We start from the raw sequence: 23,132 nt of genomic DNA, 5'->3' as shown, positions 1-23,132 counted from the left end.
CTCCCGACGTCACTGAACCGGGCTTGGCCCGTGAAGTCAGGCTGGACTCCGAAGGCCTCACGTTGATGCAGGCTCGTGGCCTTGGCGATGGCACCGACCGTGGGCAGCGCCCCTTGTTAGGCCTAAGAGGCTGCAGACGAGGAGGAAGGGCCCTGCGATGCAATGGGAGGAAACCATTCCTCGGGTCCCGTTGAGGCGGTTTCGGTTCTGCAGGCCTGTCCTCTGTCTCGGAGTGCGCCCGCTGGCCTTGCCACAGATGAACCTCGTGTCTCTGTGCGGCTCATTGTAAATTAGACCAGGCCTGAAAAACGAAAAGGAAGAAAGGGAAGAATTTCCCTTTGAGAATGTGTGGAGATGACCAGACCCACCCCACATGGGCCCAGAGGCAGAATAAACTTGCCCTACTAGTGGTGAACAGCCATGAGTGATAAAACGTTCTTCTCCCGAACCCCTTCGCCTGGGGAAGGGGGCGTGGTGGGGAGAACGCAGCAGGAATTCTTCTTTTTAGCTACTTCCTGCCGTGTGGCTCACACTCACTCAGCAGACCTCACTGGGCTGCTACTGTGTGTGTGAGAGAGAGGGAAAGAGACAGAGCGTGTGTTTTATGGAGGAGGCTGATTAGCTTGGGCCCTGTTTTTGTGGTCATTGGCGGTGCCGTGGATCCTATTTTATGTTTACGGCCCCTTGACATTTCTTAAAATGAGTCTTCAAAGCAGAAAGCCCGATTCCGAAGGAAGGTTTCTGGGCGATAAAGTTGACAGGGTTTAACATCGGGAAAGTAAACCTCATAGAAAAAGAAAACAGGATGAACGGCTCCGGCTCCATGCCACAGAAGGCCTGTGATGGGAGAAGGCCCTGTTTACGGAGATGTGGGGGCAGGCCCGCGCGCTCCGCACCCTCCCTGGGGCTGCAGCCGGAGGCCCGTTCCGTCCCTCCCCGCTCCGGGTCCCAGCCTTGGCGGAAAATGCCATCAGATAGAACCGTGCCAGTGAGAGACGGATTCGCTTTCTCGGATCAGGTCCCTGCTGACATGCCGTCAGCCCCCTCCTCTGTGTCTCCCTCCGCTCGCCCGGTGCCAGCGCCCCTCCATTCCCCAGCCGGGCCCCGCCAGCACGTTCAGGGAAGCTGGCATTTGCATGTAGAACTGGAAACCGACTTGATTCATGTACCCCAGGCAGTGGCTAAAAAAGTTTTATTCCGGTAAACACGCGGTGTTGGTAAATAATGAGGCTGTTGTGCTGAGACCCGGTGGGCTGACCGTTTTTCCACACAGTGATAAGACAGTGATTCAGTGAGGGTTTCGCCGGCAGGACTTGAGTGGGTTGTAAGTATGCGTGGCGTTTGTGGTCAGGCACGTACGCTTAGGTATGTTTTTTTTTTTTTATGTGTTTAATATGACAAAGACATTTTTTTTATATCCACACCTCTTCATAAACAGAATTCCAGGAAAAAAAGTATCTAGGCAAGGGAAGCCTAAAATATTTTTAGAAGGTAAAAGTGATACTGCTATAAACATAGCTAGTAAAAGAAAAATAAAGAGGAGATAGTGAACTAATGTGGTCTATATATTGTAATACATTTCTTTATAGTAAGGCATGGGGCGGGCAGAAAAGAACCCACCTAGTAGCTCATATAGTTTGTGTTTAATGATGTATAAATATTCGGCCGAGCTTAATAATTAAAACCATTAATTTCTTTTTCCTCTATTGAAGACGGTTTGGTTCAGAATTCCTTTTTACGTACAAACGAACAAAAAGATCGTCTGGGATTTCGCCTAACGTGGACTAGACCAATAATTTTAAAGCCAGGTGTTGGTTTGAGTAGAATCAGTGTTTGAAGCTAAAGCAGCCATCGCTGGCTGCTGGCTTCTCTCGTCGTCTTTACACTAGCCAGGCCAGCTTCTGCGTGGAGAGAACACCCATCAAAGGTAAATACTGAACGACGGGAAGTTTTCATACATTTTCTTAACCCCATGTCGAGTGATTGCTGTCTGCAGTTTTAGATAGGATTTTTAGCTGGGCACTGCAAACTGCCTGTGCCAAAAGACTAGTTTCTTCTTCTCCTGTTTCCAATCCATTGTGGACTGATGCATTTAGAAGATGCAGTAAAAACGAATGAGTGGAAGACGATCACCAGCGTGGTCGGACGCTCCTTCAATTACAGATCGCGAGTAAGGTGTCTAACTAGGCCTCCTCAGAGCCCGCGCTTGGCCTCCGGTACGGACCACGATCAGTTTGGGGCTGAGCCGTGGGCCTAGTGACCATACTCTTGAGGGACGCTGTCTTTCCAGCACATTCTCACCCATGGCTGGAGCTCTGTCTGTGATGGTTGAAGGAGGAAAAGAGCTAAAGGAGATATTTTGGCTGTTTGTCGTTTCTGTAAGCACTCCTATGCTAGTTCATTATAGCTCCTTTATTAGTCTCTGCCTTCCGTTTTTTATACTGTGTACCTATGGGTTAATTACCTATGTCTTAACTTCCTGTTTCTTGCAAATTAACCTTTACTTCAGAAATATAAGTGATTGCATGCGCTGCTTCTCCCCAAAATTAACTATCACGCACTCTGTGGCATTCTTTGTTCTAGGGAGTAGTGTATTTTTTTTTTTTTAACTTAAATACATTCGAAGTAAATCCAAACACCTGTCTTGCATTTTGTACACATATATTTTGGCGTGAATTACACCTTCCCTGATTCCACGTGTTTTACAGGTCATTCCGAGACATTTACATCACAGTTATGAACAGGAATATTCTGCTAGCTTCCCGTCCGTTGGCGGTGAATGCCTATAAGCAGGGCAGTAAATGAGAAGAAGGTTTTGGTGTTAGTAATGCAGCATTCACTCTTCCTCCGTTGTCATCTGTGAAATGTCAACTACCTTCTTATCTATGGCCAAACCTCGGCTAAGCATTTTTATGATTCGGAGGAATCTTTGTTTTGGAGAAGGGGTTTCTTTACTCTTTAGTTTCCCAGTGAAAGGAGTAAAAATATATAGAACTACCATTTGCTTTTCACAGTTCCCGCATTCATTCATGAATCTAATATCCCTGAATCCCTAACGTTTTGAAGGACAGCTGCCCATCCTGCTGGAGAGACAGCCTTCCTTTTTTGGAGCGCGAGGCAGAGCTGGGCTTGTCACTGGGGAACCCCTGAGAAGAGGGCACTGAGCCCCTGATCCCGATGTTGCTGCTTTCCCCACTGACCCTAGCATGGGATTCGGAGGACAGAGTCCTCGGGCTTTCATCAGCCACTACAGACGTAGTTTAGTAACTTGGCACCCAGTGGACCTTTCTCTCTCTCTCCTCCCTGCTTTTCGTCCTGCGACAAGTGTTCCAGCAGCCGGCAGTGCCCACTCTTCCTCCCTTCCTTCCGTTTCTCCAGATGGGCCCAGGCGCATTCGTGCCGAGCTGGGAGCTTCCCTTCCCTTACAGCGCAGCAGGAAGGACGTCCTGTGGTCCTGGCGCAGGTACCGGAGACAGGGCTTGATTTATTTGACTCCATAGCTGTCGTTTCATTTTTATACCCTTCTCGTGTATGCTTGCTCTGGTTCCTCCTTTCCTCGAATCTTTAGTTTTCCATCTTGAAAGCTTTCTTCGGAAGGCACAAATGACTCATCGAGTCTAGGAAGGCTCCGGGATGCGTGTGTGAGGGTCTTGTAAAAGCAAAGTTCCAAGTGGCCACCATGATCACCACGTGTAGCTGGTGTCACATTACCAGCCCCGAGCTCTTGTAACTTTCCACAAAGCCTTGTGTGGGAGGCACAGAAGTATAATAAAAATGGTAATGATTAAAAGGGTCCTATTTTTCTCTAGGGTTCTTTTGCCATTTCCAAACGAAAGTGCAGGTCATAACACTCAGGCTTAGCAGGTTGATAATGTTGGAAATGATTGGTGTGGGAGTGGGCGATATTTTTTTTTAAACCAAAACATCTGATTTTTCTTCCTTGGTGCCTTCTTTTTTTTTTTTTTTTTTTTTTTTTGCCCTCTATTCTTTATCCCTGTTGTTTTCAGGCCTCTTAGAAAGAATGGGAGGGTGGAAGGGAGGGAGGAACAGACCTAACTTCTAGGAAAGGCTGTTGGTTGCAACTGATTCATTTCCAGAAGTACTTGGGGACAGAAGGACTTGCCTTTATGTTTCACTCTGCTTTGCACAGAAGGGGCTGGTGGCTACTTTGGTAAATTACAGCGTCCTCTGTGCAAAGGTGTGGTCTGCATTCTCCCTAGTGAATAGCACAGCAACTGTGAGATAGTTCTTGTCATTAGCCTCACTTTGAGGATGAGTAAACAAAGGCCGAGAGTGGCTGGCTGACACTTCTGGCCTCGCGAGAGTTGGAATTTTACTTGAGATCTGTTCGACCCCAAAACCGAGTCGCGTATTGAGAAGGGACAATGTGGCGGATAAAAGCGTTGGCCTCCCCACTGGAGCAGACGCTTCAGGGATGCCTTTGACGTGGGGCCGCCAGAGTTTGTTGGGTGTGGAGGGGACAGTCCTCTACTTCCTTGCATGACAGCTCTGATGAGGCAGGTTTGTATGAAGTAGGAACGTTGGTATACAGTAAACTACACTGGTAAGTTTTCTGCTCTAGACCTGGGCTGGTGAAGAAAGATCCTTCGGGGTGGTTCAAATTAAAGAACTTGCAGAAGTTATTGGGGCTAAGCATGCATTCCCTGTGTCTGCACGGGAGTCAGGCCCAGGCAGGAAACAGCAACTTGTGGCAGCCCATCCTCAGGAAGAACTGAACTCTGCAGTGGATGAACTGAACTCTGCAGTGGACGAACTGAACTCTGCAGTGGATGGCCAGAAGAGACAGAGAAGATGGGAAAAGGAGAAGGATGATGACCACCACTCAGAGGCCAAATGGTGGCTCACCCTAGATGGCAGAAAATAAGGGCTTTTGAGAAGGATAGAAATAGCCTCAACAAAGCCACGCGAACCAAAGGGCACCAAGAGAAGTAGGTCAGAGGTGAAAGCAGAGTGTCAGGAGCCTGAAGCCTAAGACCTTGAAGAGACAGGCACAGAGAAAAACTGCAGTCAGCGTAAAACAACTGGAGCCTCTGCAATCCAGGCACAAAATTCTTATCTGTCTCATTTCTGTGCTAGACTCTTCACCCGTCGAGAAGACTATTTGAGCTTTATTTCTGTTGTTTATTTTACAAAAGCAATAGGCTTATATTTTTATTCTGAAGATATAAATTTAAATGTTAAATATCTTTTTTTTTTTTTAGATTGTACAGAAAAATCTAAAACAGAATCTTCAGCCACAATATTTCCTTTGATCTTCATAGACTTTGGGTTGAAGAATAGAGAAGGAATATTCATAGAAAGAATAAATAATAAATAACTTTTGTATTGTGTTTTAAAATATGTAAAGCGTCTATATATATATCATACGTTCTTCATGACACCCTGGGTTGGTGAACTTAATTGATAAACATCCAGATTTTGATGCTACGAGGGCAGGAGACTTGGATTTTAACTTGTTGTTTTCTATGAATTGATATTTTGCTTTTTTCTTAATTCTTTAGTAGAGTCGATTTTGGGAACTCCCAGCCGAGTCATGGCCAGGAGATAGAAAGGACTCCTTCTGGTGAAGTAGTCGAGTCCTGACATTGCGAGGGGACATACCCGGATCCAGTTCCTGCCCTTGTCACCTGCTAGCACAGGGTGCCCTTGGGCAGATAGCTTAGCCTCTCCGAGTCTGTCAATGAACAGTAATACCTGCCTCGGAGAGGTGTTACGAGCATCAGACGTATTGGTATTGCTGCAGCTTTGGACAAAATGTCAAGTCAGTAGCAAGTACTCAATATAGTAAACAGTTGTTATTATTGTCGTTGTTACTAGTTTTCTCCTCCTCAGAGGCCAGTTGCAGGGGGCAGCTGAGGATTCTGCCTGAGATGTTTTCTGAGAAGCAGGGAGAGCAGGCCGCGGAAGGACAGCAGAAGCCGAGGGCCAGCCGGCGTGAGAGGGGCCCTTCTCCTTCATAGTACGCACGTGACTTTCTTTTCCCGATTCCTTTGCTCCCTGCTCCGTACCTGGCCTTCCGTACCAGGCTTCGATGACCCTGATTAGGTAGCTAATCCTTAAGGTGTCACACTGATTTCCTCTTTGGAAATCTCTAATCAAAGTATTAAAGTGAGTTGTTAGCAAAAACCAATATGTGGGTTATTTCGTAGACCATTTTTTCCAGCTTCAGAAGCTGAGTGTTAATTGATGTTTACACAAACCCTCTCTCTCCCCCGAAAAATGGCAGACCAGGGACCGCCCAGCATACCTGGTTCTCCTGTATGTCTGCCGGCTCCTGGCATAGCACCTCACACCCAGTTGGTACTCAGCGCTGGGTGGGAGGAAAGAGCCAAAGGAACTCATCTGCCAGGACCAGAGCCCCTCTGCTGGGAGTTCATAGAGATTACGTTGAGAGGTAGCTACAAACTGGTACGGGAAACCAGACAGTTGCAGGGTGTGGATTTCTGGTGATCCCATCAGGTTCGCTGGGGCCTGGCTGTCCTCCTCTACCCTCCCCCTCCCCAAACACACACACGCGCACACACACGCACACACGCGCATACACGCACACGCGCACACATGTTCTGTTCCGCAGGTGGAGTGGTAACGTAAATTTAGAGAAATTTTACCCTGGAAGCACTGATGAGCATATCAGAGCCCTGTTTCGTTTTGTTTTGTTTTTTGTTGTTGTTCGTTTGTTCGTTTCTGTTTTTGACATCTTCTGTGTTGCCAAAGAAGTGACAGTTACAGCCGGTGTGGTCTCTCCCATGTCCCTTTGTGTCTTTCTGTTTGTGAGATACTTACGTCCGGAGGAGGAGGGGTTATTGGCAGCTACCGTGACCTCTAAGTGGTTTTCTTCACTGTTGCTACTGTCCGGGGAACGCGTAGAATGGAAGCCGGAAGCGTCCGGGTGACGAAGCAGTGTCGAGGGATTGGTGGTGGCCGCCGCTGGGATCACAACAGGCGGTCTGTTCTTCCCCGTCCTCCCCCACAGCCCCCGCATGGCCTCCTACCTCAGCCATGAGCACATTCTTCGAATATCACATTCTGGGACATTCTTGCGCCCCGCACCAGGCGGCCCAAGGGGCTTTCGGATAATGAATGAAAGCTTTCTTAACTAATGATATTCTTGACCATCTGTCCAGCTGGTCACTGAGAACATAAGGCAGATGCTCTCTTTTGAAAATTTTATCCTGGTCCTTGTGAAAATGATCAGTGTAAAGATTTCCTGTGTATTGAATCTGAAAGAGGGTGTCTGCTGATACATTTTCATTGTAGATTTTTTTTTTAAGTATGATTACTGTGATGCGTGGGTCCAAGAAATGATTTTTTTTTTTTTTAAGTCCTGGGCTAGTGCGTACGAGTTTATATTTATGCTCTGCCACTTTGGATTTCTCAGTGTTTAAAAAAGTAGGTGTCTTTATCCCTCTGTTTTTAACATTTAAAGCTAACAGGGACATGGGAACTTATGTGGGGGAGGAGGGGTCTCACCACAACGTAAAAGTCCTAAAATTAGAAAACCGGGCAAATGTTTGCTCCCGCACCGGAATGTATCTTGAGGAAAAGGCTGGCAGAGTCAGCTGGGGAGAAGCTCGGCCGGCCGTGTGGCTGGCCGGGGCGGGGTTTCTGAGGGGAAGCCGTGGGCGTGTGTGCGTGTGTGCACGTGCCGAAGTCCATGCGCCTGTGTGTCCTCTGTGGCAGCTCTTTCAGACAGCTGCTGAGAAACCTCCCCAACAGTGACAAGGCCTGGTAGGAATCCCCCAGGAGCTGAGGGACAAAGGAGGTGACAGAGGATGAGATGTAGGCGTGTGCTCCTGGAAGCTGGAGTTTGGGGCAGAAAGACGCCACATTCCACCTTACCTGCCACACAGGTGTCTGTTGTGGGAAGTTCGGCAGGTCTCAGAAAGACCTGACTGGGCTGCAAGGAGGCTCACCGGGGCAGACACTGCCGAGTGGTCAGCATGCAGGGAGGGGTTTGCCCTCTGGAGAGAGAAGGGGGCATTCCTTCTTCCCAATGATTGTTAAGTGATGACTCCCTCAAACCAAATGCAGAGGGGGAATATCATTTGTGCGTGTGCAAGGCTCAGTCAAGTTCAAATAAAGATAACACCGTGCTAAAGCGTGAAGAAGTTGCCCTCGCAAGTGGCTCATTTGAAAGCATTTGCCCACTCTGTATTGAGACTTTAAAATTTGCTCATCATCATACAGCTGCCATCTTTATTTTAAGGATGAATTTACCATGAATCCAATCTGGGCTTTGCTAAGCCAAGGCCAGTTTTATTTCGGTTCCTGGGTGTTCGTTGCAGAGATGCTGTGCAGTTTCTTTGCTTGGTTTTGTGAGTACTGCCTTCAGGTTCGATGGTTACTTTTTTTTCCCTCTAGAGTGTGTTCTATGTGATTCTGATGATCTTCATCAGTGAACTGAAAAAATAATTTTATGTCCAAAGGGGGGAAACGTTTTCATAATGGAAAAACAAGATTATAATAGATTAAAATAACGTCTGTACGCCTCCAAGTTAAAGTACATTTGACCCTTGAACAACACGAGTGTGAAGTGCGTGGATCCACTGATATTTGGCTTTCTTCACCCCCAATAATACCTGCACTGTTTTTGGTCTGCATTTGGGAGTCCAAAGATGCAGAGAACCTACTGTATGCATCGTTCTGTGCCATTTTACTAAGGGACTTGAGCATCTGTGGATTTCGGTGTTCATGAGGGGTCCTGGAACCAATTCCCCCACAGATACTGAGGGATAACTCAAGCTTTGGGGGGAGTCAAAAATCATATGTGGATTTTAGACTGTATAGAGGTTGGTGCCCCAAACTCCCATGTCATTCAAGGGCCAACTGTACTTATTTAGGTAAAATATTGAAAGGGTTCTTTCACCAGGCATTTATTGTAATATGTATTTGTGCAATGTGTGCAGCAAATCCTTCTGAAGGTATTCAGTATTTGTGCCAAATACCGATGTCAGTATCAGGAGTACAATGGTGAGCAAGATAGGCATTGTCCCCCCTTTGTGTCCTTGCATTCAAGAGAGCAGGGTGGGTCGCCAGCAGCTCTCCTGCAGCCAGCTGAGAAAATTTGGCCCGGGTTCTCATTCCTGTCTCATCTGCTCAAACCAGCATGGTCCAATCTGTAAATACTACCTCAATGTGTGGTGCCCATGGTTCGGTCAGTATGCAAAGGATATGAGCTTTATGAAGTTGGACTAAGTGAACTTGCTTGAACGGATCATTCAAGACATCTACCTACCGTAGCACAGAAAAAATGCTAGCCCTTTGTGCATTTAAAAAAAGAAGAAAAAAAAAGGATGTTTGTCCCTGTTCTCAGAGAACTGAGGAGTCTGGCTCATTGTTAGGTTAGTATTTAAAAAACAAACAGATGAGCAAACAAACAACTCCAGTGTGCCCTTTCTACGCTGTAGGGCTTCAGCTGCAAAAGCCGCCTCTGCTCCTTTACACATCACACCTCTAGACGTACCCCGTGAACGTCGTTTCTTAGCCCAGTTTTTTCCCATGGAGATGAAGGCGGCCACTCTGTAGTAGAACCTTGTCGGAAGACGAGGGCTCGACCTTTTGCCTCTGCAGGATGCCAGTGTTTAGAAGTTGCCATGATCGGGGTGAAATTTTTTTTCTAACGTCACGTCGAAGCTGAAAGAAATCACCTATTGATTATACGTGATTATTCAAGCAACTTACAAAGCCTGATTTCTCTGAACGTTACCCGTCTTTGGGCATTTCCATTGTTTGTCTGCACATTTTTTGGAACATAAGGAAGGAGGTTAAGAAGTTCTGACAGTCTGACCTGTCAAATTGTAGAATTCGTTAGCAGTCCCTTCAATGTTTGGTTACAGCAGGACGGTAGAGAGGTTAAATAGAAACTGAACAAAATTAGGATTAGCAGGTAATGTTTTTTGTTAATAGCTCAAATGTACTGAGTGCTTACCTTATACTACAGAATGTCCTTAGAATTTTTAAATAGTAATAAGGATACAAAAACCACACGTACCAATTGCCAGCTGTGTGTCTGGCCCCGTGAGGTACTTACGCATTTAACCCTCAAGACAAAAGTATGAGATAGGTGGTATTATTTGTTATCGTTTTTAAAAACGAGAGAACGTTTGAGAGCAGTGAAGTAACGTGTCTTCAGGTTCAACTTGGAAGTCACAGGCTCGGATTCAAGTCTGCGTTTTTCTCACTTGAAAGCTGATAGAACGAACTCTTGGTAGATTTCTTTTTACTGAACAATGCTCGTGTTCATTCTCTTACACATTTATGAACCGGCTCAATTAGTCCGAGAGGTGTTCGGGCAGAGAGAGACCCTCATTCCAACAGCTGTGTCCGCTCCGTGGTTTTGAACGCCTCTTCGTGAGTCGGCTTTGAGTTAGTGGCGATGCCAGACCTTCCCTCTGAGAAAGGTGTTCTTGAGATGCCTTCCAAACCTTAATTGAACACCTACGATGTACAAAGCCTGTGTGTGCTCAGGGGGACGAGCATAAATTAAACTGTCCACAGGGAATTATAGACAGTGAGAAGGTTGAGAAAACTGTTGTGACAGCTGTTAAACATGGTGCCCAAACTTCTTGACACTTTTCCCATTGAGAGATGAGGTCTGCATCTTCTTGCATCTGACCGGGCCTGTGACTACTTGGACCGATAGAACTCGTGGAAATGACACTTCGTGACTTCCGAGGTTTCAAAGGCTAGGTCAGAAAAGGTTACAGTAACTTTCTGGGACCCTTGCTCTGGGGGAGGCCAGCTGTAATGTCAGAGATGGCCATGCTGGAGGGGCCACAGTTGGCGCTCTGCTGGACAGCTCCAGTAGGCCTCTCAGCCAACGGCTACTGTCAGGTGCTGCCTTGCCATGAGCCGTGTTGGGTGGCCAGCCCTGTGGAACCTTCCCATGATGTAGTGCCAACAGACTTGTGACGACAACCTTGGGAAGTCCTGAGAGAGCCCTTCCCAAATTCCAGGTTCTCTCCAGTAAAATGGTTGTTTCAAGCTACTGAGTTGTGGTGGCTATTAAAACTACAGGAATCACCTGTGCATACAAAAACCTTCAAGCTCTGAAACCAAGTATTGTGTGGTTTAATGTGTTTGTTTGTTTACTAACTTTTAGAAAACATCAAAGCTTATAACCTGAATATATTGAAGTGTTAACAGTGATCACTTTATTTAGGATGACATAAATTCTAAATGATATAGCTCATGCAGTGCTTTCTGTATTCATTAAAAAATTACCAGTACTTGCTGTAATTACTGTATGATCTTTATCTCTCCATTTATCCTTCCTTTTCCGTTCACCAAAAGCAGATAAAATAAGGTTACGATTGACATTTATGCAGTGCCCGAAGTATAAATTTTAAATATTTGAAAACTTTAAATGTGGGGGGAAATTCAGTCTTACGTTTTATTTATCATCACAAAGAGAATTAGCTGCCTAATCTTGGCCGATGAGTATGCTTTTTTTTTTTTTTTTTTGAAGAATAATCAAGATAATACAGAAAACTCTGCTTCTTCAGGAATTTAATACTATTGACCACACACCCTCACTCCAATTACTTTTATGTTCTGGGACATTATAATTTAATAGCACGTAGAAACTGTTACCAGGTTTTATTGTAAATACCACTTATACTGCCCCCCTCCGCTGGCTTTGTTGCTGTCCCCAGCACTTCTCTGAGAATCTGTGTGACAGATTTGCAAACTCTTGGCCATTTCAATAACTGGGCTCAAGTCACGTCCCTGAGCCGTGGAGGAAATCGAACCCTTTCTAAGAGCCTGGAACCTCTTCTTCTCCGTTCCTTCTCTTCTTTTTTTCTTCTCATTCTCTCTCCTTTCTCTCCGTCCCCCCCACCACCCCTCTCCCATACACATACTCCCCATAAAATCTTATCCTGAATGAGCCACTGGGGTTGTGATATTTATTGATTGCCTTGATTACTATCCTGAATCCCTCTCTCTGCTTCCAATCGAGGGAAAATATTGCAGTAAACGTTCATGCTGGAGAAAAAGCGTGCCAAAATGTATCATTCAGGAATTCATATTGAACGTTATTGTTGCAGTTGCTCATGTAAGTGACGCTGGCCCTAACCCACTTACATAAAAGATCGGAAGTCTTTGAGATTAAAAATAGCCCGCGTGGTGTAAAATCTCCTTCATTCTGTGTCTGAATAATTGGCACAAAAAGATTTGTGGTTCATCTCTCGACACCGATCTAAAGATATTAGGTTCAAAGGGACACGAATCGAGACTTAAATTGGATGGGCTCTCCCGGCAAGGAGGTGGCGGCTGGTAGAGTGCGAGACCCCGGGGCAATGCTGGCGCCGCCTGCCGCAGGCCGGGCCTCCGCGGCCGGGGCAGGCTGTGTCTGTCCGCAGCAGCTCCCGCGCGGCCTCCCGTGCCCGGCGTCTGGCCCGCCCCGGCAGCCCCTGTGGAATGGAAACTGAGCCGGCATGCATTTGACGCCTTTCATTATTTTGTAGTTATTCATTCATAAATTCCCCCAACTTCGGATTCGTTATCTTCAGCAATAGGATTCCCCCCCCCCCCCGCTCCTATGTTTGTGAATCTTCTTGTTTTCTGAACTAAGGTGGCACGCCTTCCTCCTAGGTTAGTTCCTGGGGCACCTCTGTCCACGTACGTGTCGAATTGGACAAGCCACTGACCCGTGTGGCCGGAGAGGTTAATATTTGCGAGAGAATTCTGTAAGTGGCAGGTGATATGTCCTGAGACCTCTGATGCAGACAGCAAGCAAAGAGGAGGCAGACGTTATTTGGGGAACCAGCACTTATGGGGAGCTGCCCTTTCTTGCATGTTCTCTCTGCTGTTTAATAGTTTACTTTCAAAGCAAGGTCACCGGTAGAGGCCCACTTCCGCTGTTGGAAAATCAAGGCTCACAGTAGTTACCCGTCCCGTCCAGTAACAGAGCTGTGATTCACACTCAGGTCTGTCTGCGGCTCAAGTCTGCGCACTTTCCGCATTCCGATTATAACCTATCCTCGGTCTTGGAAAGCGAAGGTCTAACCTGGAACGTTTTGTACATCCGGTTTGCTAGTTTTCACCCATCCTTGTTCATCTGCCTCGTGCAAGAGGCACGTGGGTGTGTCCCTAGGCACCGTGTAAACCAGTTATTGCCACAACGGTGGGCACCGCGAGGCCTGACTTTAAGCTCTTACAAACAGGGAAGACCTGGAGAAAATCCTTCTGTAAAGTTACGACGTCCTTCACTGATTGAGCGGCTTCATTATACCGGGAGCCGAGCTTTAGTAGGCTTCCTCATGGAGCCTGCTGTCTGGCAGAGGTGCCAGGGGTGCGGTGATGAGGGGCCCGGGCAGAGGAAAGCCCTTGCGATGCCTGGAATAATCTCACACCGATTCCGTGATCTGTAGCTTTGGATTTTCACACACTGGATGAGTTTTAAATAGGGAGTCAAACTTAACAACTCTCGTATAGGCTAGGAGGGACTCTTAAGGCCAGAGGTTTCGAAAATCTTTGAAGGGCCCAAATCCTCACAGCAAATCTGTTAGCTTTGCGAGGCTAATGGTTTGGGAAGGCCAGCGGACTGGACCGAGTTTAACCCAGGAGGCCCTGAAGGTGGTAAAGCCACGGACATTGATTTTGAAAAGTTACAGCTCTGTGGGTGAAAGGCCGTTCCTGATTTCTAAATGCGAGAGGAATCGGCCGCATCTTACACGAGAAATAGCATCATCGTAGAGCCCGTTGATACGTGCAGTAATTATATTTCTTTTCCTTCTGCTTCATTAAATCCTGGCAATGTGTATCAGGAAAAAAAAGCTACAAAGAGAGATGGGATTTTACCTTGATGGAATTTTACGAGAGGAAGCAAAAGCAGACCATGATTTCAAACACAACTGAATGTTTAATGTCAACTTGATTCACACCTTCGCTTCTATACGTGTACCCTGCACAAGGTGGCTTTTGGAGGCAAGTCTACTCTGCTTCCCTGTGAGGTGGTCTTGGCATTAATAAATGGAGGAGTTGCCTTCATGGCTAGATATCCTACCCCATGGTACCTTTACATGTCAGTGAAAGGTAAAGACAACCTCAGTCCAGGTAGATGTGGTGGTGGGAAAATGTGATCTCTGTGATTGAAACATTTGGTATTTGGGTGAAAGAATGTTCAGTTCCAGGAGATGGGAAGTTTGAAGTCACTGGAACCTTCCAGCCATTTGAAAAGAGATTTGAGAAAGCCTTCTGGTAATTAGAAGGGAGCTTTAAGAAATAAAACCTGAAAAGGCCGCCTTTAATTTAAGGGCTTCGCTGTTCTGTTGTTTTTGGCAAGGTGGGGAGGGTTGAGGGTCATGAGAGAGAGGAAGAGACGGGCCATCTGAGCTCGTCAGTCCGCAAGAACGTGAGATACTGGCTTCCAGAGAATCGGGCCACAGCAGGGTCAGAAGGGCTCAGGTTTTGTTTCTTATTGATCTGCCAACAGCCAGAGGCCCAGGCTCAATGGTGGTTCTCCACCTCTCCCTGAGGAATCGGAAAGACAGACTAGTGCTCGATGTGTAAAAAGGCAAAAAACCACCTCTAGCCCAACTATATAAACAAAAGAGACATTTATAGTTCCATAAAAGCCCATGATAAAGCACTTTTCTATGCCACCCAATTTTGTAAACTTTGGATAAGATCGTGTTCCGCTTACATTTTGTCTTATATAATGTCTTCCTCATCAGAACACAAAGGGCTTATAATGTGTTTCTCACATTTCCTCTGGCATGAGTGTTATATCAGAATGCGAAGACATCTCACTTATGAAACAGGTTATTTCCCCCTCGATTCAGTCATTCCTGTAGGTGGTTACTTTATAAGATGCATTTACCTCCCCTGGAATACCTCTCCAAAGATCAGATTCTTCAGAGAATCAAATCAAAGGGGATTGTTTGAAATTTAAAAAGCAGAAATCCATTTCTGTGATTAAATACGGATTATAGTCAAGTTGCTGAAATACAGAGTTTGCTTCTGATTTTCTCCCTAAGAAATGGAGTTCACCCAGTAACTCTAAGGAGGAAGAAGCGAGGGACACTGGGTGTGCCTCGATACTTCGTGACACACATCCTTAAATAATCTCTTCGACATGCCCCAGGCGCCTTATTCCCCAGGATGCACCCATAGCATCCGTTGGTGTATTAAACATGTTAGAGAGCACCGCACATCATTCCATAGTGCTGCTGAGGGCTACATAGTACTACTTAGGCTAAAAGAAGGAGAACTTGGAATCTTTTTCCTTTTTAGGAAAAAGCAAGCAAACAAACAAAGAACGTAGAGGTAAAGAGGACGTTTCAATTGCTAGTGTTCCAGAAGGTCGGTCGCTGTCAGTTCTAGTATCTCAGGCATGTGCCGGAAGACACCGACCTCATGGTGTTTACCAGTATGGAGACCGCGTATGCTTTAAACGAGCTTATGTAATAACTGTAAGGACCCCAATGTAGAGTGTAAAAGGGAATATGGACCCCTGTGGAAAAGAGATTAGGAAATCCGCTGGGATGTCCAAAATGTGAATCAGCTTCAGGCCAGAAGTGGAGGAAGTGCAGACGGCACCCCACAGTTAGCACGTGGGCGGACGTCGGGGAGCCTCCCCTTCCACGGACACTGGCGGGTTTCGATTTTGCAGATAGGCTGGCAAGGCCCGGGTCATTTGTCCTCCTCCATTCCTTTCTAGGAAGGATGCCTCTATTTGTTTTTTGAATATTGACCATTTATTACAGTCCTGTTAGACTCTTAACGGTTCATTCTGTCTCTGTCTCTCTCTTCTAAGTGTCGATTGAGTTCACACCTGGCTGCCTCTTTGCTACATAGCCCAATAAATTTAAAAAACAAACAAAAGAAAGAAAGGAAAAAAAGGAAGGAGAGAAAAAAGAAGGCGCTGGCGTCCAGCTAACCTGAGTAGTTAGTGCTGGCTTTGCCCCTTCGCAGCCATGGCCTTCAGCAGCTTCCATAAGCGCTGCGCCTGTTTCCTCGTCTAGACTGGGGATAAAAATACTTTCACACTTCGCGCTGTGAGGGTCTGATTAAATACTGTACGTAAAATGCTCACCGGCACACAGCAAATACATAACGGATGGTAGTTATTACGGTTACATTAAAAATATTAAGGTGAATGTTCTGTGACTCACTGGTAACCCACAGAAATATTTCATCTCCTGGAACTCAGCTATTCGGCAACCTTGGCTGGCGATCGTGACTGAAAACAAGTAAATGTTGTACAATTAAGGAAGTAAGCAGAAAAGCCTCTAAACAGCCAAAATAGACCTTCGAAATCTGTGCCCTTAGAACAGCGCGCTTTGCCTCATCGGGATGCCTTTCCACTTCTCATTCAGTTCTTGACTCATTTGGTCCTATGTGTTTGTATTCTACACATGATTTTTAGTAACTGTGACAGCTGATTTCCAAGCTCATAGCAGATTAGATATAGCAAATTAGAAGGGAGAAGGACCGACAGAGGCAGCTACGTGGTGGGCAGAAATAAGCAATAACTCAACGGCAAGTAGAAGGAAAACTCACTGAAAGCAGACAGTAGGATCTAAGAGCACAGAACCATTTAGTGGGAGATGCTGGTTCTTAAACCTTAGCCCGTGTCAAACTCACCTGGAGGGCTGTTAAAACACAGGTCTCTTGACCCCACCCCCAGAGTGCCTGAGTCAGTAGGTCTGGGGTGGATTCTGAGTGTTTGTCATTCCAAGGTCCCTGGTGATGCGTCTCTCCCTGGCCCTGGGACCACACCAGTGTAGAGTCTGTACACCACCAAAGACTACGACGCCTAATGTTCATGACCCAGAGATGAAGACAGAGGCTTAATTTTGTTCACTGTTCTCTGTTTAAGAAGGAAAACGGGGCTTGTGCTCCATTTTAGAAAGATATTGTATTCAAAATAATTAATAGGAAGAAAAAACCCAAGTATTTTGATGTGTAAAGAGGGGATTTTCAGCTATGAGGAGAGAAAGCTGTCCCCAGTGTACTGCCCCAGTGTGCTGGGGAGCCAGAGCTGCTAGTTATGACGTCATGGGCGTGGGGGGCATCTCTTCCCACCTGACAAGGCTGCGTGTGATTTTTTGGAGGTATTTGTGTTTGTGTGATTGCTGTGCTTCCTCCTCTTTTTCTTAGTGGTTTTCTAGACAAAAAGACTTCACAAACAGATGTTTTGTTTTGTTTTTGTTTTTTTTTTCCCTGCCATACCAACTGTTTGATTCAACTTAGCTCTCATAAATAGTCGAGTTTGTTTCAGTAACAATGTCAAAACACTGGGCTCCGAGGCAGTCAGTCGCATATACAGGCACCATATTGTCCCTCTCTTCTCAGCTCCTTTTTGACAGTTAGTAGTAATTTCTGCCAACACCAAAAAAAAAAAAAAAAAAAAAAAATCTAAGAAACAGGTCGTGGATGAAGGTGACTGCCTTTCTGGTGAAGACCACTGGCATTCTGAACATCAGATTTAAAATTTTTTTCCATGACATATGAGGAAGCTATATCTTGAGGAAGCAAATTAGTACTGGGCAAGGCTGTATTTTAGTAACCGGGTAATACGCTGGGTCTCGTTATGTGATTTGAATTGACGTGTTGGAGCTCTTGAATCACAGAAAACTGATCGTTGCTTTGATGACTGAAGTCCTTCAGAATTCTCTCATGCCAGACTTTCCAAGAACAGTGTTTTGTTCCTTGCTCATCGCAGAGGTGGTAGAGTGCCGTCTTCCTTCTATGTCAGAGGCAGTATGTTTTTTAGCCGGAGAGAGAAAGCAGTCTTCCATATCATAGTTAGGGGATTATTTTCATTAGGCAGATCGCTCACTATGATAAATCTCGGTGCATTGAACTGTTTAACTTACTTAGAGAGGGTGTTTGCTTTTGAGTCTAATTCTAGTAAAAAAAAAAAATGATGACTGTTCCGAGGGTGTTCACTGAAAAATGAAATATGAAAAAAGGAGGAGGGAGAAAAAAAAAGGGGAGATGAATGCAGCTTTGCAAATTCACCTCTGCAGGGGGTTGCCACGCAGAAATCCGCATCAGATGTGCGTGCCTCGTTGTCACTGCTGGGGATGTGGTGTCGGAGCCATTGTATTCCTCGATGATAACTTGGAATGAAAATAAAGATTTCTGGGACCTCGGCTGCTTATTCTCCTTGCCCGTTTAGCTGAGCAGATTATTCTCTGCTGATATCATTGAATTGCAGCTACAACCTGGACCCTTTGGCTGACATCCAGTGGCACATGTAGCTAGATTTCTGTTTACGTGCGATCATGCTGATCATGGCATTAATACTGTAATTAGGAGTAGGTCATAGCTCTTCTATGTGATAATACAAAATATTTAGTGCTTGTGTATTCAAGTAGATTCTAGGATATTTCGGAACATCAGAATATCCTAACAGTGATATTTTAGGTAGGCAGTGGCTATTCAAATGCTGTTTTATAACATTAATGAAAGATCTGACACACTCTGGAAGAGAAATTTGTAAAATAAGCAAGACTTTAATTTTCCGTTTAATTTAGAGTCTGGCTTTGAAATGGCTTTCTATGCATGTACTGTGACTGGGCCGTGTTAGCTCTGATCTAATGCCCTGTTCAAAGAAATCTTGATAATGTTTTCTAGGATCAGTGTTTCTGAGCTATGTGGGGGTAGGGTATTCGGGTTAAATCAAGGGCAGTCAGTCCATCTTGGTTTACAGTTTTTACTTTGATTTCAGGCTTGTGCTAATGACGTCTGTGGCTTCTGATGACTTTACTGTCTCTTTTCTTTGATGCCCTTGTGGATCCCAGCTAAACTCTTCTAGACCTTTATTAACATAAATAAAAATCGATATGACTTCGAATGTCACCTATGTCAAAAATTAAGGATTTTTTTGAGTTCTAAGTATCATAACTTTTTGTTGGAGAAAGCCGTTTTGACCCATGTTTTAAATGCCTCTCTCACATTTCTCTTCGAAAAAGATTCCTATTTGATTTCGCCGTTGCAATGTCATAGAAACTCTCTGACAATTTCTACGAAACTAGCAAATCCTTTTATTTTTTCCTATCTCTCAATCTGGTCTTTAACTCTCGTGGACACACCTAATATCACGAAGGTCAGTTTTCACCCCAGCCTCTTTTTTTAAGGGTTGACCCCCTTCAGTCAGGAATAGACTAATAGAAACTTGTAAAATTTGACCTTGGTCAGACTATCCTTTGGTTCAGACATGGTAATCTCTTTATTGAACATTCATCCATTTCTTTATATAGTTATTTATCTACCTTGTTTTTTTTTTTAAAGAAATAAGGATGCATTTTATTTCCTTAATAATCAGACAATGAGAATGTCAGAGCGTTGCTTTTCACCGCTGACCTCAAGACCTAGTCAGCAAACGTTCGTAAGTGCATGCTTTAGATTTTTAAACGCTTTTCCATCCGTAAGTTTGCCTTACAGTAGGGGAAAGTGGGGTCCTTAGTGGAGAGGAAGCCCCTCTCTGCCACCTGTCGTTTCTTCAGGAAGCCTTTGCTGGATCCCTGCGTGATTCCCGTGACTGTATTTATTGACTCTGCTATGTTCCTGTGCCTGACTATGCGAGGGATGTCACAGCCACTAAGAGAGAAGTTCTTTTTTCCTTCATGAAGCCTAAAGTTGCCCTAACGCTCTTGATTCCATAATGATATCTATTTCTTTGTAGGATCCAACAACTTTTAGAAAAAGTTAAGCAGTGAAAATAAACCTCAAGTAGGAGTTGTTCTAGAAAGCACTGAACTCCGATTCTGCTGTGCATTTAGAATTTCCAGGCAGTAAGTGGAATCACAGCGAAAAAGGATGCTCTTGACCTGAATCGTAGTGAGACAGCCCATGCAGAAAAACAGGTGACATGACCATCGTTTTACATACAGCATGCAGTCTTCTCTAGAGAAGACGATATTTAGGGTCTTTTACCATTTCTCTCATACTTAGTCTCATTTTTTCCATTTCTCTTTTCTAATGGTGCTTGGAATCATTCAGAAGAACTAGGTATTTAAGTGACAACATTCCTTGTAGTGCTTTCTAAAGCAGCAAAAAAAAAAAAAAAAAATTTAAACAAACAAAATGCTCTCAATCTAAGCAAAATAATAGCAAAATGAAAACAATAGGAATAACAGAAAACTAACATGGCGATGAACGCTCTATTGAAACATGGAAACATGAAATAACTGAGACTGGTAGAGGCGCTATGAACATGTGTATTAATAGTAATGCCTTATATTCATTTATAAAGTCTTCCATTTCATTTCTAATATCCATTCATTCACCAAAAATCAAGCAGGATTAATGAATGAATGTTAAGTTCTTTTTCTTAGCAAAGTAACTTAAATTAGTAATTTAAAAAATCCTGTAAACTTGACTGGTTCCACCAAAAACAAAGAAAGTGTTGAAGATAAAACAAAATTTCTATTTCACTTTGTAGAAGAATCAGACTTTTTTCCTTTCCTGGTCCATTATATGTTGATATTTAATTTTTAAAGGGTACGGTAGCTAATTTCTCAGCCAAATAATGTAAAACTTCTCCAGAAATCCACATTCTGGTTTTTAAGAAAGACACTTTTATAAAGAGAAAATTAGAGTCACTCCACATTTATTTGGAAGTTAGGCTCCCATCAGCCCTAACCATCTGGAACCTGGAAGTGAGTTAAAAAAATAAACAAAAACAAACAAACAAAAATTACCAAAAAAAAAAAAAAAAAAAAAAAAGAAAGAAAAAACCTCTGAGAGAGCTGGGGGTGAGGAGCTTTACATTTAACCTGGAGCCGCCCTGAGGTGCTCAGCAAGCTGGCCATGCATAAAGTAAAAGAGTAGACTAGAAGCAGGGTGAAAGCAAGAAATACAGAGAGTAGGGGAAAAAGCAACAGGTACAGAAAGCAGACTTAGAGGAGACCTGGGAGGCATGGCAGTCTGGGATCATTTAATGCAGCATCCAAGAGCTGTACTGAGTCCAGCACCTCCCCAAACCCCAAGGGAATTGAATGGCAGTTTGTGACTAATAATATTCATAATGATGGTCTTATAATAAACCATGGAGAAGATGGTATTTTCTCTTCAGGAATATGTGACTATAAGTATGTAAGTATGTATATAAATCTTTACAGAAAGATTTCCATAAAAATAGTTTTTCCTTCAATGTCTCTAAAACTTTAGTATCTGTATAATTCAACTATGTGGAATACTGTATTTTTCTTAAAACCAGATAAAGAGTTATCTTAGCCATCACTTTAGCACATCCTTTTGCTGACCAAGAGGCTGTTTCCTAGATTTATTCTGTTTTCATGACAATAAATTGACTGATTTTGTTCTCTTCCTCTGGTTTCATTTAAAAAATAAATAAATAAAGCTCCTGGCAAATAGTCCTTGAAGTCTGTATCAGTTGTTTGGAGCAAATTTTGTTTTTGGAGGCCCAGGATGTGGTTAATAATTATGTTTGTTCGTTTGTTTGTTTTTTAAGAGAACTTTTTAGTTAAACTTTATTAACAGGTAAAGCAGAGTTTCGCCGTCTTATTGTCTGATGTTCAAAAATTAAATAGCTTCTGTGTGACATAAAAGTGACAAAGCCTCTAAAGTCGAGAAGGCAAGTCAGTGCGGTTTTACTGTATTATTAGCAAAGTAACTTAAATTAGTAATTTAAAACAATACTGTAAACTTGAAGGGCTTCCACCTTCAAGGACTGAGTTTAAGTCCTAGCTCCGTTACTTACTAGCCTTATAAAGCTGCACAAGTTACTTAACCTTTCTGACCCCCGGTTTCTATGTCCAAAAACAAAATAGGACTACTGTTGTTTAAAGTGCTTAGTTTCGGGCCTGTATGCAGTAAGCACTCAAGAATTATAAGCTGTTATTATTAGTCACCGGTTTGTTTTTATGGCTGAAGATGATTGACTCCTTTCTTAATGACTCTCAAGGAGAATATGAAAGAAACAAAACACAACAAACTAACGTTAGCTGGGGCTGTGCTGTGTGCCAGGCCTCGGTATTTGTGCCCTTAAGAATTTACGTCTTACGTCCCTAGAAAGTACTGGGGAAACTGAGATCACTTCCGGTCATGAACGCCGGGTTGCCTGCTAACGCGAAGGTCCTGTGCGGCAGGAACCGTGTGGCATCGGAGGCTGTGTCCACACGGACAGTGGGTCCCCGGTGGTTTCCAGAGTGTTCCGTGCGAACCTCCAGGGAGCGTGTCGTTCGCCCTCTCTTCTCCGTCGGTGTCCCCTGCTGCCTGTCCTTACGTGCAAGGCCACGTGCTCCTGTTGCTGCAACTGATTCTCAATCCCTTTTTCTTCCTCCTCTTCCTTCCACGCACTTTTCTTTCTCTGTGATTCTCTTGACACCAGCTCTTTACTTCTCAGCTTTCGCGTAAGAAGGTTGGTCTTTTGTAGAACTGATAGCCAGTCAGTGTATTTTTTTCCAATTCCCCTCCCCCCCCCCCCACCAATGAACTGGCCCTTTATTAGGTGACAGGTGTAAGTCCCTGGCTGTGGGTCTGTCCCCAGTATAGAGCACCGCCTGGCCCCTGGTGGGCATGCAGTAGGGACTTGATGACAGAAATCATGACATGTAATTCTAGACCTTTGGCTTTTTGCAGTCATGTTTGCATGTGGCTGAGCGCTCAGAGGTTATGCTTTTACCTCCAAAGAATGTGTATTTCTAAGCTCCTTTTGAACTTGGGGTTTCCCCCCAGATGCTAAAGGACCTAGAAAGCTAGATTCGGGATAAACAAGATATAAGTATAGCTGTGATTTACATCTTGTCATTCAGAGAGCTGCTTAGTTACAGTAACCCAACAACCTCTTTAAAAAGAATTAAAAAAAAGAAAACAAACAAAAACAATAAAACTGTCCCCAAGGAGCTACCTAAATAAGGGCCAAAAAATTCTCTCGGCTCTGGGATCTTTTCCTTAGATTAGTATTGGTGGTTTATCAAATATATTAAGTCTGCTTAAACTAATTAATGTCATCTTAACATACCCCTAGAATTGCAATAAGCAGCAGAGAAGTAGAGTTTTTGATGATCTGATTGGGAACATGTCACCCCTGTTACTTTAAATTGCTTAATTTTAACAAATAAATGAGATATTTGGGGTTGGGGAATAGCGTTGATAATAATAAATTCTTGAGTGAGAAGGAGCTTTATAGG

The 23,132-nt window shown here is 44.3% G+C and overlaps 2 protein-coding genes across 2 annotated transcripts in view; both read left to right on the top strand.

The window, feature by feature from the left end:
• MAML3 (mastermind like transcriptional coactivator 3) overlaps positions 1-23,132 on the top strand; it is a 352,983-nt gene that overhangs the window by 62,870 nt on the left and 266,981 nt on the right. The window lies entirely within an intron of this gene.
• Positions 1,449-9,299, top strand: LOC118612418 (40S ribosomal protein S29-like). Its single transcript, XM_036233499.1, has one exon. The coding sequence runs from the start codon at positions 8,989-8,991 to the stop codon at positions 9,214-9,216; it is 228 nt and encodes a 75-aa protein (XP_036089392.1). The 5' UTR covers positions 1,449-8,988; the 3' UTR covers positions 9,217-9,299.

The sequence above is a fragment of the Rousettus aegyptiacus genome, unplaced genomic scaffold (genome assembly GCF_014176215.1).
Source record: "Rousettus aegyptiacus isolate mRouAeg1 unplaced genomic scaffold, mRouAeg1.p scaffold_m13_p_16, whole genome shotgun sequence".
In the NCBI taxonomy this organism is placed as follows: Eukaryota; Metazoa; Chordata; class Mammalia; order Chiroptera; family Pteropodidae; genus Rousettus; species Rousettus aegyptiacus.
This window is presented reverse-complemented; position numbering and strand designations above follow the sequence as displayed.

What these genes read in the sequence shown, in the direction of transcription:
- LOC118612418 (XM_036233499.1), top strand. Translation starts at nt 8,989, where the DNA reads ATGGTGAGCAAGATAGGCATTGTCCCCCCTTTGTGTCCTTGCATTCAA.